The following is a 13,299-nucleotide window of genomic DNA, read 5'->3' on the forward strand; positions in this document are numbered from 1 at the left end:
AAGTACGGCCATCGTGTATATGGTATATACATGATATATCTTATATATTAAGATTACAAATCCTAAACCAAGTATAGGTTTTTCATGTCATGACCATTACGATGATGATAATAATTCCAGTCGATTGGCGAAAGTAATGAACAGAATCAGTGTTTCCACTTTGAAGGAAATTACCCAAATTCCGGGAAATCCAGACGTTTTCCAGGTAATTTCCGGGAAATGAAAAAATTCCAGGAAATCCGAAAATTACAATATACAATGAAACAACAATTAAATATAGCAACTATTAATATTCATGTTATATTTACATGATTTTAACCTCCATACGTAGCTCAAAATTTTTCGCTCGCGCTCCGCGCTCGCATTTCGTAATATTTTTCCTATTTTTAAAGAGGGCGGGGACCAAAAAAATGCTCAATTCCCTGATTTTTGCCACCTGGAACAAATTTACACTCGTTGTATTATTGCCCGATTTTCGTTAAAAATCAAACTTGAAAATTCCAGGAAATATTTATGAATTTCAGGAAATTTGGAATCCAATTTCGGGAACTTTATTTTGGAGCTGTAGAAACACTGAACAGAATCAACATTGTGATACACCGATATATGTTTATTATACATGCATTTTTAAATGACAGCTGTGCTGTACAGATGAAGATGATAACCCCCCCCCCCCCCTCCTTAAAAAAAGAAGGACAAAGATTGGGGAGGGTTGGCGACACTGCTTCGTGCCTTCACACATAATTATACCTATGCATTTACAGTTATTTTACTCTCATTTACTTCATTTTCTATAGTAAAATCAATGGATGTTTGGTTGGCATGGATCCTAAAATTGATTGTACTTATTGTGTCATGTATGAATACTTAGCATCCGTCCTAACTTTCGCCTATTGCAATGTCTTTCGCTACAAAATCGTTTACATAAAAAATAGATTAAGTGATTTTCAAACATTTAGTGTCGTAAATGTTTCTTTAGGTTCATTTGAATTTCGCCTTTCAACCTGTTGTGAAATAGCATAGGCACTCCTCGTCGGCCCACAGCGCTTTCTCGCTAGATCTATTTCATTGCACTTCTTACCGAATCGCTTCACATATAAATTCTTAATTCTCTTTGTACAAAAGAATGATAAAAAGATGAAAAGTCCTTCGAGGCTCATAAATATGATAAAGAGGTGCCAAAAGAAGTCTTGGTCGGTGAACGAAGCTAGGATTCCAAACATCCAGGAAAAGCCAGTTGTGGTGGAAAGTTTGGCGTAAATGGCTATTTCGGTTGGCTTTTTAGTGGGTTCCTGAACTACGCTTTCCTTTTTCAACGAATGTCGATTCCTTGACCTCGCTTTGTGCAAATTATACACGATTGGTGAAAACATAATGGCATTAATTGTTAAAAGTATGGCTAATGGCAAGACAAAAAGATATAAGAAGGAGTAAGGATCGGCAATCCAACAGGAAAAATAAGTTCCGTAATAAACAGGCAGTGGTCCACATGCGCCGAAATGGCATGCACTTCCGACTGCCGTGAACGCAGAAGGTACACACCAGGCGTAGAGTGCGTAGGGCATGTGTTGGCGAAGGCGTGATTTATCCCTACTCTTGTGAAGAACATCAAGCGACCGATTGGCACACCCACACATCTTCGGCCCGAATGTCTGGAAAGCATGGAAAACAATGGCGTTGGTCCAGAATATACGCGTCAAGAAGAAGTAGTGCATTATCACCGCAGTTACTTGGCATTCCAACGATCCTGGGATCAGGTTAAGACTTATGATGAATGTAATATTCCCGCCTATGGAGGAAACGATGAGCGCCATGATGTTTAGCCCAGGTAGTGTTCGCAGCTCCGAAAATATGACATAGGTCAACAGGGTAATCGAAAGGCACAACGAAGATATTGCTAGTCCGGTATAGGCCAAGATAGTTTGAGCACGAGAAAAATCGAAAAATACAACCACGGTTTCTGAAATGACGTTGGTGTACTCGGTGCAGACAAGCACTCCTTGTGGCATGTGATGGAAATCTTGGGGATCATATACAATTCCACTTCCAGATACCATGCTACCATTTGGCAATATTTCATACTCTGTCTCATTTAATAGGATTCGCTCACATTTTGGATTAATCGTTGACTGCGTATCACATACTAAAGCGCCGAATGTCTGTTCGTCAATAGAGATAGTACTGTCATATCCAAAAATGTAGTTCTCGTAACAATCGTAAAGACGCGACGTGCTATTCACGAAGACAATCGGGCAGTAGGTCTCGTGACCATGGATGGTAAACTCCGAAGATTTTACAATAGTGAGGTTCCCATGTTTACAATGGTTAATCAGATAGTTTAGATCAGTCAGATTTCCATGGAGTATTTCAATGAACGCGAAGCTTCCATCTGGAGGGGTCTTTACGCATACATCATTTACATAAACAATCAATTCATTCGCATTATTTAGCTCTGATAGTTTACCGAGAATCTCTGCCAATAACCTCGCGTTGTTTTTGGTCACATCCTCTGGGTTCGCGACGACCATTGTAACAATTACTTCGTAGGCGACATCATCAGGCTGCTGATCGGTAACGGAACCGTTGGGATATACGGGGCTTATGTAAATATCCCATGAACTGTTATTGGATATCACTTGGTCAAACGGTAACTTCCCTTTATCGATTGAAGGCACCTGCACATCTACCGCCCTGTCTTTGTTTTTCTTATGATTATTATCCAGTTGTAAGGAAAGTTTCACAGTAATCACTAGCTCCTCATTGAGACCAATCGATTCGTTGATCGCAGCAGTGATCGCTTCTACAATGATCACAATGTCATCATCGTTCAGCTCATCAGTCGCCGTGATTGGTACGCAATCCTGCTTGACAAGGGTATACCCGTCAGCGCAGTAGAGTTGTCGGCATTTCCCTAAGTAAGGATCAAAAACCTGTCCTTCCTCACATGTATCTATTATTCGAACAACCAGTCCATTTTCTTCATACACCACAGTACTACTCTGATCTATAGTTGCCATGTTGTAATTTGTGACAATTCTATTAGTAATCTCTCTGTCGCCGTTTGATTGTTTCGGTCCATCGCGGCCAGTGGAATTACGAAGAAAATGGTCCTGCAGCGTGTCTTTCGTCGGGCATTTGATCAAACTTTCTTCAACTCCGTTGCATTCCGCGCAAAAAGCATTGCGATATAATGTAGAACCCCACACCTTGGAGGAGGAGATATCAGTAGTAACCAAGGAAAGGTGCCCAGACACACAATTCTGTTCTAACCACCTTGACTTTTGTGATAAATCTGTGGGGCAATGGTCAATCATTCTCAAGCATGGTCGAAATTCTTGTCCGAATGGCACACGGAATCTCGTTATACAGTACTTCCTTAGGTAGCTTGACAATATCTCTGGCTTATCATAAACAGAAATTGGTAGTTCACCGTGGCAGTACGCATCCTGTATCCAGAAATGAAAAATGCTCACGAAGTTGCATTTTGCACAGAAAATATTTCGATATGTTATGCCGTCAGTCCCTTGAACGAAAAGCTTCGCAACATCATCTCGATGATCGATGTTTGTACAATGAGTTTCGATGTTCTTGTCTTCCCAGTCTGCATGACACTTCGTTTTCACCAGGACAGATCCAAACTCGACTTGATCCAAATGGGTACATTCAAGCATGTGTTTTGTTAAGTACGTATCATCAGATTGGTCATCATCTTGATCTTTGAGGTCCTTTAAACTATAATCCATGGACAGGTGAGGGGAAGCACCAACTACCCCTACAGTTCCACTGGGTACATCCGTATCTTTCGTACTATCTGTCAGTTTTCCATTTAGTTTGTTATCGTCACATAGGCAGTGGACATCGTAGTCACTGCAGCAATCACCAAATAGAGGACAACGAGAATCGCAGAAGCATAGGTAACCGGTGCGGATCGGTGATCTCTTCTTGGTGCTCACCAAGTAAGTGTATATAGAATCAAAGTCGGAAGGTCCTGATCCACATCTTCCAAAACACGAATCTATGAATCCACACTTATGTCTCTTAGAAACCTGACCAGGATTCTCTTTCTGAAAACCTACGTCAGAATCGATGTCATCGTTCCCTGGAAATGGGGTAGTTAGTTGCAAAGCCGAGTGAGTCCCATGGTCCTCTAATTGCTCTTGTTTTGTCTTCGTTTCATATTCGGTGATAGGGGTCGTATTAAAAACCCCAAAAGGTGCTGTTGAAGTGTCTTCACCGTGACAAGTGCTTTGTACCCATAGTATGATGAAGAGAGTAAAGGTTCGTTTGAGTAAAGCCATCTTGGTAGGATGTTCAATTCATGTACCTGTAACGAATCACTGCATTCTTAAAAAGAGCGGCTGTATCTAAATTGAAGCTGTCTCCACAGACCATATGAGATATAATGATCAAATTATTTTAGGGCATCCCATAATATCTAACCAAAACAGTTATTTGATTATGATAAGTACGAAGGCCTGTGAATCAACACACCTGTTTGTTATCTTATCTCTTCATTTGCTCTACCTCTTGTAAATTTTTGAAGGATTTTCGTTCTTGAAGCTGATTGAATGATGTCGAAATATCAACGATAAAATCCTTCAGGATAACCAAGAATGTTTTCCAATAACATGGTCAACCTCCAAATATCTGACCTCTGGAACAGATGTCATATAATAACAAATATAGGGGGATCCACACTGAATAAATTGTAATGATTAAGCCAATGAAATATAAGGTAAGTAAACAACTTCCAAAATCATAAAAAGACACGCGGCACGCACATGATCATAATGATATTAACTTGCTCTACAGAGTGCTTCTCCCATTAATATACTGCTAACAATAATAATGATAATAATTATAATAATTTTTGTAAATATGAACAAAAAAGTAACAAGAGTCTTAAAATCATTTATCGCAATGTAATCGTTTAGTAATTATAGTAGCTGAATATGACAACGAACCTCGAAGAAGAATTGGAATTACTCAATTCCAATTTTCTTATTACCCCCAAAGTTTCCAAAACCTGGGGAAAATATCATTTGTTTACTCATCCTCCTAAGTTATGGAATAGCCTTCCCCAAAACATCAAACAGTGCTTGACATCTGAAACTTTCAAACTTTACCTTAAAACATTTCTCTTCAATTCTTCTTAATTTCTTTTATAATTTCCTAAAAAGCGCCTTGAGCCCTCTACAGAGTTGATTTGGCGCGATATAAGTAAAATTATTATTATCAATATAATTATTAAATAAATTAAACATAATTTTTTTTTCATACAGCTTTCCCAACATCAAGTTTAAACATGTAAATATAACAATTGAACTAATTAAAATAATGATATTCGCACGATAGTGTATATTGTGCTCGGTATCAGTTCAAGGAATAAAGAACTTTCGCTATTTTGGCTTGATATAACAGTACCTGGTATGAAAACGCTATTCCTTGGCAACATGCCACTAACGTTATGACATACAGTTTGGTAGATAATATATGAAATGACTACCACGCACTTTATTGTTCATCAATGCACATCTTTGCGATATTGCGACGTAATCGACATATCAAAGTTCTCTTTGCAGCATGCTCTCAATTTTGAATGAGACGACCACTCATCTTTCCATACAATATTCATAAATAAGCCCTTATAACAACCTGTCTGTGAAATATGAGTTAATATTAAGAAGATAGTAGTCAACCGGGAAAATTTCAGAATTGTAACAAAACCATAAAAGCAGATATGAAAGTACAATAGCACATAATCATATAATGTATAGGGGTTAGCTTCAAACATGGAGCATGAGATCATTCCAAGGGTATCTACAGTTTCAGACGTCTCATTGAAACAACATCACACATTTCCTAATAAAAACAATTGGTTTTTTGTATATGTATATATACAGTGCGTCCCAGAAAAAACGAAACCGAGATTTAGCGATGATATATCATAACTTAATCATAAATAAAATAGACAAATGACCTACCAATGTAAAGCTTAGAATCTCCTCTTTCATCTGGTATTACTTAGATTATATTTTTTATTCACGCATGAGTGAGCAAAAACAATTTGAAAAGGGGATACCAAAAAGTCACTTGGCGGGCCGTATCTGTGTTTTAAAAAGAAAAGCACATTTTTACAAAGTTCAATATCTGCTCTTTAATTTGATACCTCAATTACAGAAAATGGTCAAGAAAAAACAAAGTTCTGGTTATTTGAAATAAGGCTTGAATTTCAATAATTTCAGAAAATGAAGAGGTTTTACAGGCTAGCGTTCAAAGGCTCACTCGACACTCCGTTTTGTTGACGATCAGCCATGCATGAAGTCTTTTGTTACCGTGCGATAGCTTCTGTGGGAAACCGGTGAAAACAAGTTTATTTAATGAAATTAGGGAAATACAAACATTGTTTCGAGGGATCATAACTTTTTTAATTCTCGACCATTTTTCTGTGATTAAGGTATCAAAGAAAAGAGCAGATATGAACTTTTTAGTCATGTGATTTTCTTTTTGAAATTCAGATACCCCCCGCCAAGTGAGTTTTTGGCATCCTCTCTTCGAATTGTTTTTACTCACTCATGCGTGAATGAGGAATAATTTAAGTAATACCAGATATATATATATATATATATATATATATATATATATATATATATATATATATGCACAGTGGCTGCCTAGCCCACGATCAATTGGGCAAAGCAAATTTTCGGAGAATTTGATTTTATGTCTAGTTCGAAAAATAAATTATTGATTTCCATCATATATATATATATATATATATATAAAGGGTGTGTGTGTGTAATTAGGTAACTGAACTACCCAAAGCTGTCCTTCCAAAAAAACGCAATGATGATTCTTATTATTGATTTCATTTTTCAAATGAGGTTATTTCCATGAGATTTGTCAAAGGTGTTGCATTTATCATATCCTCATACATTTTCACCTATACATAATGTTTCCGTGTACGTATGCTGTATATATATATATATATATGTTATCTGCTCTTGGCGAAGACAATTCCATGATGGCAAATGCAGACATGAGGTATACAAAACGCGTTGGGGCAAACGATGATGACAAACAAAACACGTTATTGACAGAAGTATTCACAATACTATCTTGCTTAATGCGGTTTTAATAGATATAATTGGTTAATCATTAATCAGACCCCGTGCTGCTTAATCTAGGAGCGTGCCTCTGCGCCCGTGAAAACATAATGATCTTTTGTTTTCCAAATTTTCACCAATCAGGCAGGGCCCTTAAAAAGCGGGGTTGCATGAATTTAAGCAAAATCACCTTAATTCTTTCTGCAGTGAAAATTTTATTTAGTCATTTATTTGTTTTTGCTTGTCAAATTTGTACCAGCACTTCCAGTTTAAAAAAATCCTTCCCATGAAGCTGACATTAGGGTAATGTACCTAAGAAATATATCGTACAATATTTAACTATATTCCTTTTAAAGCATTCCAGATAGTATTGTAATATAATAGTTACCCTGGTCAACGAACACTTATAATCTCGATCCTAGGCTCCTATCCGGCTCCTACCCCTCCCCCCCCCCCGCACACACACCTTTTCGTATCGTATTTCGTATTCATTAATGTTAAATGAGCATCATATAGTTAATTTGTGAATGCTCACCCCCCCCCCCCCCATTGGGAAACTCGAAAGACTCGAGAAATAAAACAATAAATGCCAATAAATCAGTCTCCCTTTTTTTCCCGCAGAATAGAGAAACACAGTGTCGTAAGTGCACGCACTTTTCCTCCGCTCTGCGTGCGATCCAGCACCCCCACCCTCGCACACACAGAGACAAAAGTTAAATGAAAATCGAAAGATTAAAAAAATGAAGCATAAAACGACATTAAAGCATTTTTCCCCCGCTTAAAAGGTAAACTTCAAACCTTCGTGCACGCAGTCTTTCCTCGCTTTGCGTGCTTTCTGTGCTTATAGCAGAATTAATCCTGACTGTTAAGTCTTCGTCTAACCAAAAAGCCCGACTTTTAATGGGAGTTGGAGAAGGAACTGAAGATTCAATTTCAGTTTCAATTTATTTACTCAACAATCATCAGATACAATACATACCAAACTTGATTAAAAGATGACTGCTACATGTATATTCCCCCTTTACTGCACTTAAGGGGGATTTTTTTTAGAATCCCTCTGTACGTCTGCATTGTGTCCCCACCCCCACAGAAATGTTCAAGTGCGGCAAGCGTGCGACTAGCTTGCGGAAGCTTTCAGCATGCTAGTAACTAGCATGCGGCTAGCTTAATAAGCGTGTAATATGCGTGCAGAGTAATAGTTAAGCGATCTTTTAACGAGCAGGGACTGTTCGTGTGTGTATTTGAGTTTTGTCAGACGTGTATCAATCAGATATGATTATTTACGTCTGGGACCTACCTTTAACGTCACCATCCGAAAGACGTGACCAGGGCTCGAACTTCGGACCTCTGCATCAATTTGTAACTTCCCCACAGCTTGGATTACAGGCGCACGCCACAACGCCCAGTTTCTAGCATGCACTCGCTTATTAAGCGAGCGCCCTGCTAGTTACTAGCAAGCGGCACGCTTAAATTTCTGTAGGGGGGCACCTACGACTTTTTTCTCTTCAATATTTTTTGCGTACTCTCAGCATGAAACTGCAAGAACTTAACCAGTGATTGGTATCCTCAGGGAGATATGCACTAACAAATTACATTTTCCTATCTATCTACAGTGCAAAACGCCAACAATTGTAGTTTCTCAAGCATATCAACACAATAAAAGCATGGATACGAATACGTATAACAGAATAATAGTGTATCATGACAAATCCCAACGAAAAAAATGTCCGTCGCCATGTGCTGTCATATATATGTTGAATAAATTCATCGCGGTCGCTCGCTACTCGATTTAGATTTTGTCTGTTTGTTTGTTTGTTTGATTTTCATGAATTCCCGGTCAGAAGGAAAAAAAAAATGATAGTTGCCAGCAATCAGCATGTAGCTGTATTTCCAGCGAGGCCGTGATTAAAAGAAAATACAGGAATGCACAAGTTATTGTTAAAAAGCACAATATTTAGATATAACCAAACAAAATATTTGACAAAAACATAAAGTGATTTCGAAATCATCAACATACAGGCAAATATTGAAACATTAGCAAACAAAAGTAACATAAAAGGGAATAAATCAGGTCAACATAAAATGGCACAGTTTTCCGACACAAAGTTTATAATACATGCTCACAGAGGAACTTCCTGAAACTTAGTACTACATGTACCATAAGGCTAACGTCGATATTTTATCTTGATATAAAACATAATTACGAAAAATATAATATTTCGTGATAACATTTCTAGACAGGCGGATATGAAATGGGGAATTCCGAGTCATACACCATATTCTCCTGAGTGTTTTCCAAAAATATTATATTACAGATGTACTGCAAGATGCACACCTGTCAGATACCAGCCTTATTTCAAGGGAAACTAAACAAAAATCATGCCAATTAATTACCCACTTCCACTTCCTAAAAGCCCTTTGGTGATTTCCAATCAATCCCAGATATGTTTTCTACGATTAAAATGATAACCGAACGTTGTCAGTGAATAATGATGAATTATAGTGCTATTTTCTTATCTCTATTTTAATACATCACAATATGAGATAGAAACACCTGGCTGAAGATGTGCAAAACAAAATGACGAAAAGATGTTTTTTATTACAATCATGAAAATGGCATATCCATCATGTTGTGTGCGTCATTTATGTAATAAAGAGGATCAACCATCTTCTTCCCTTTTGCTCGGTGGGGGGGGGCGGGGTGAACGAATGAAACTTTATTCGGGACAACATTGATACCAAATCGAATTCCCTGCGCATTCGTCCATATAACGTTAAGAGATCAATTAGTACAATACTATGAAAACCGCACTTTTTTCCAGACCGAAATGCTAGTTTTTGAAGTTTTTATTTCTTTAAAAACTAAACATTCAGATTGGGGATTTTGTGGAATATAACCGTTTGTATACTACTTTCATCTCTCAGTTAAAGGCCTCTTAAGATTTTTTTTTCTCAATGGCTTTACAATTGCATTGAATTGTTGTGTTATAAAATATCCAAATGCGACCGATAAATGCGGGAGAGAAAATTTTCAATAGTTGGGAGACATGATGATCGAAATCGTCTTTCATAAGGTGTGATTATTGGATAAAGCGGCGAGTGAGCATGGCGAGCGAGCATATCCTCATCATCATCATCGTCATCATCATAATCATTATCATCAACACCACAACCACCACCACAACCATCATCATCTCCATCATCACCATCATCCTCATCATTTTCATCATCATCATCATCATCATCATCATCATCATCATTACCATCATCATCATCATCTTCACAATTATCCTCATCATCTTCGCCATTACCATCGTCATCATTATCATCACCACCACAACCACCACCATCGTCATCATCCTCATCATCATCATCACCATCTATACAGGGGTATAATAACTGCTTCCATAATACTGCCATCTTTCTCTTGAAGGAGTATCACAATGTTGCTGTATTTTCCATGGCTATAATGTAATGAATTCCTTCCGACATTAACTACTGGATTACAGTAAGTATCCAAATGCGAGCGAGTGAAGCTTGCGAACAAATAGTTCATAGTTGGAAGAATGATTACCAAATCGTCTCTTAAGGAAGTATTATGGGAGAAAATGCAGCGATGAGCGTATAGTTAGAGAGCCTTATAAAAAAATCAGTCGTTTAAAATAATATGCATGAAATACAGAGGGTGATAAGGGTATATTATCAATAACGTAAACTTTAGAACAGGGATTCTCAAATGGTGGCGCGCGCACCGAGCCTTGCCGAGTGGCGCTTGGGAGACGGTATAAAAAAAAGTAAAAAAAAAATAAGGAAAAATTTGGGAGAAAAAATGTCTCTATTCACCTGGTAATAAAGATTTGGTGCTAATTTTAATACAAAGAGAAAACAAAAACTCTTTACTTGACACTTAATTGCTAATTGTTTCCTCACGTTTTGTCCGATTTACCACTCAATAACCCCTATTATGGAGGATCGACGGTGTTCTCCTTTTTATTTATTTTATGCCTGTACAAAGGTTATGTGCCACACAAGTGATTTGAAAACTCCGTATGTAGGATTTCTATTTCAACGGCGAGAAATTTTGCATTTCCAGAGTAATAATAATAATAATAATAATAATAATAATAATAATACCCAATTTTTATAAAGCGCTTTTCCCAGAATGGCCCAAAGCGCGTTACAGCATATTATTACCCCGGTCATTGGATTCATTTCAATCCCGCACGAAAAGTGCACAATTTCCACTCCCTGGGGAGCATTCCTTGCATTCATCGCAGCCTCATTATGGCGCTGGCAAAATCAAACATACAATATCTTTCGCATCCTACCGGGTACCCATTTAGCACCTGGGTCGAGAGTGGCAAATTGTGGATTAACGCCTTGCCAAAGGACGCTAGACCGCAGTGGGATTCGAACACACGACCCTCTGTTTACAAGGCGAGAGTCAGAACCACTACACCACGGCTCTTCCACCAGATCTATTGGCTGAAGCAAATGGCTTAATGAGTAAAAAAAAAGAAAAGAGGGGGCTAGATATGGCAGCTAAAGCAAAAATATTGAACTTTTCAATACAAAAATGTACATTTTGACATAATGTTAAGAAAATAATACAATATTCCACTCTTTCCCTTTAGAGTATACGTTTTGATTAAGAGTTAAACATCAAATAATATGATATTCAAAGAACATCCTTATCATAAAAGATTATGAATTGGGACATAACAAGAAGAAACTTTGTTTCCGGAGCCGATTAAAATCCGAAGTTGTAAAGTGAAATACACGTATGCTCAGATGCATTGCCTGCCGTGATTGCCTGCATGTACTCTTGCTTAACAAGAACTGAATGAATGAATGATACTGCACGTGAGAGGGAGGGGGCCAAGAAAAAAAGAGAAAAGGAAAGGGAAAGAGTGGAATATTGTATTATTTTCTTAACATTATGTCAAAATGTACATTTTTGTATTGAAAAGTTCAATATTTTTGCTTTAGCTGCCATATCTAGCCCCCTCTTTTCTTTTTTTTTTACTCATTAAGCCATTTGCTTCAGCCAATAGATCTGGTGCAGAACAGTTCTGAACTAGTGGTATCATTGGTATGTTGTGAAAAAGTCACTGGTCAGTTTTCTTTTAATATTGATATTGTATAGTTTGTTGGCATTTGTATTTCTTCTGTTCATATCAATTAGAGCCCCTTCTGGGCAATTTAAAAGGCCTCATATTCCAAAACTTCTGGGGGCTCTGCCCCCTCGACCCCACCAGGGGCCTCTGATACATTGCTGGTTTGCGTAATGGCTAGTGGAGCATTACAGATTCTCAACAAGAAATGTGGCGCTTCAAAAAAAGTAATTGAGAATGGCTGCTTTAGAAGGACACGAAGAAGAATATATAAAAGAGAGCACTATGACTACATTTAAAATTAGAAAGAATGATTGTACATGACATCCCCCTGTCCGAAAAATGGGGGGTGTACCCCCTCTCCAAACCCCCCCCCCCCTGTTTCACCCCCCCCCCCCTCTGTCTTTATATCACATTGGTTGTTTTCATTGTTTTAGGTATTATTGTACAAGATATTCAATCACAGCCTTGCTGTTTAATCTTTATAATGAACCATTGCTTTGTCCGTCTACTAATTATGTTTTTTGACCTTGAATATCAAGTCAAACAAACGAACAAACTAATATAACAATAATAAAAAAAAGTTTTTTCGTTACAAGTTTTCAAAACAAGTATTCAACTCAAAACTGTACAGTTTAAAAAAAGACTAATATTTTCATGTTTGCATCGATTTATCTTATATTTAACATCCTAACCATGTTAATTCTGACTGTAATATGCGAGGAAACAGTTTCATCATAGCTCCATGGTTTCATCAGTCGAATACCTCAATCACGTGGGGGCGTTTGTTTGTTCGTGAGGGGGGGGTGTTTAGGTGAGTAAAAGGGGGAAGGCCAATATGAATGGGGACCGATGGAAGTGGGTGATCATCTGCGTATGCATGGATAATCTGAAACACTTGATATTTCCTTTGCAATTGCTAACTATTTTATTCATTACATTATTCGAATGGCAATCTAATTGAATTTCAGTGCATTTGAGTGAATTCCAGCGCTCCAATTATTAATCTAGGGTGATTCTTAAGAGGCTATCTTTATTTAAATACCGCAATGGCAATGTTTATTTAGGTGACTTCTCTT

At 37.6% G+C, this 13,299-nt stretch overlaps 1 protein-coding gene across 1 annotated transcript; it reads right to left on the reverse strand.

Annotated features, from left to right (window-relative positions):
- Positions 1-441: 441 nt before the first annotated feature.
- On the reverse strand, positions 442-4,448 carry LOC121427180. Its single transcript, XM_041623446.1, has one exon. It carries the CDS (start codon positions 4,296-4,298, stop codon positions 948-950), a length of 3,351 nt encoding a protein of 1,116 aa, XP_041479380.1. The 5' UTR covers positions 4,299-4,448; the 3' UTR covers positions 442-947.
- Between the last annotated feature and the right edge of the window lie 8,851 nt (positions 4,449-13,299).

The sequence above is a fragment of the Lytechinus variegatus genome, chromosome 14 (assembly GCF_018143015.1).
Source record: "Lytechinus variegatus isolate NC3 chromosome 14, Lvar_3.0, whole genome shotgun sequence".
NCBI lineage: Eukaryota > Metazoa > Echinodermata > Echinoidea > Temnopleuroida > Toxopneustidae > Lytechinus > Lytechinus variegatus.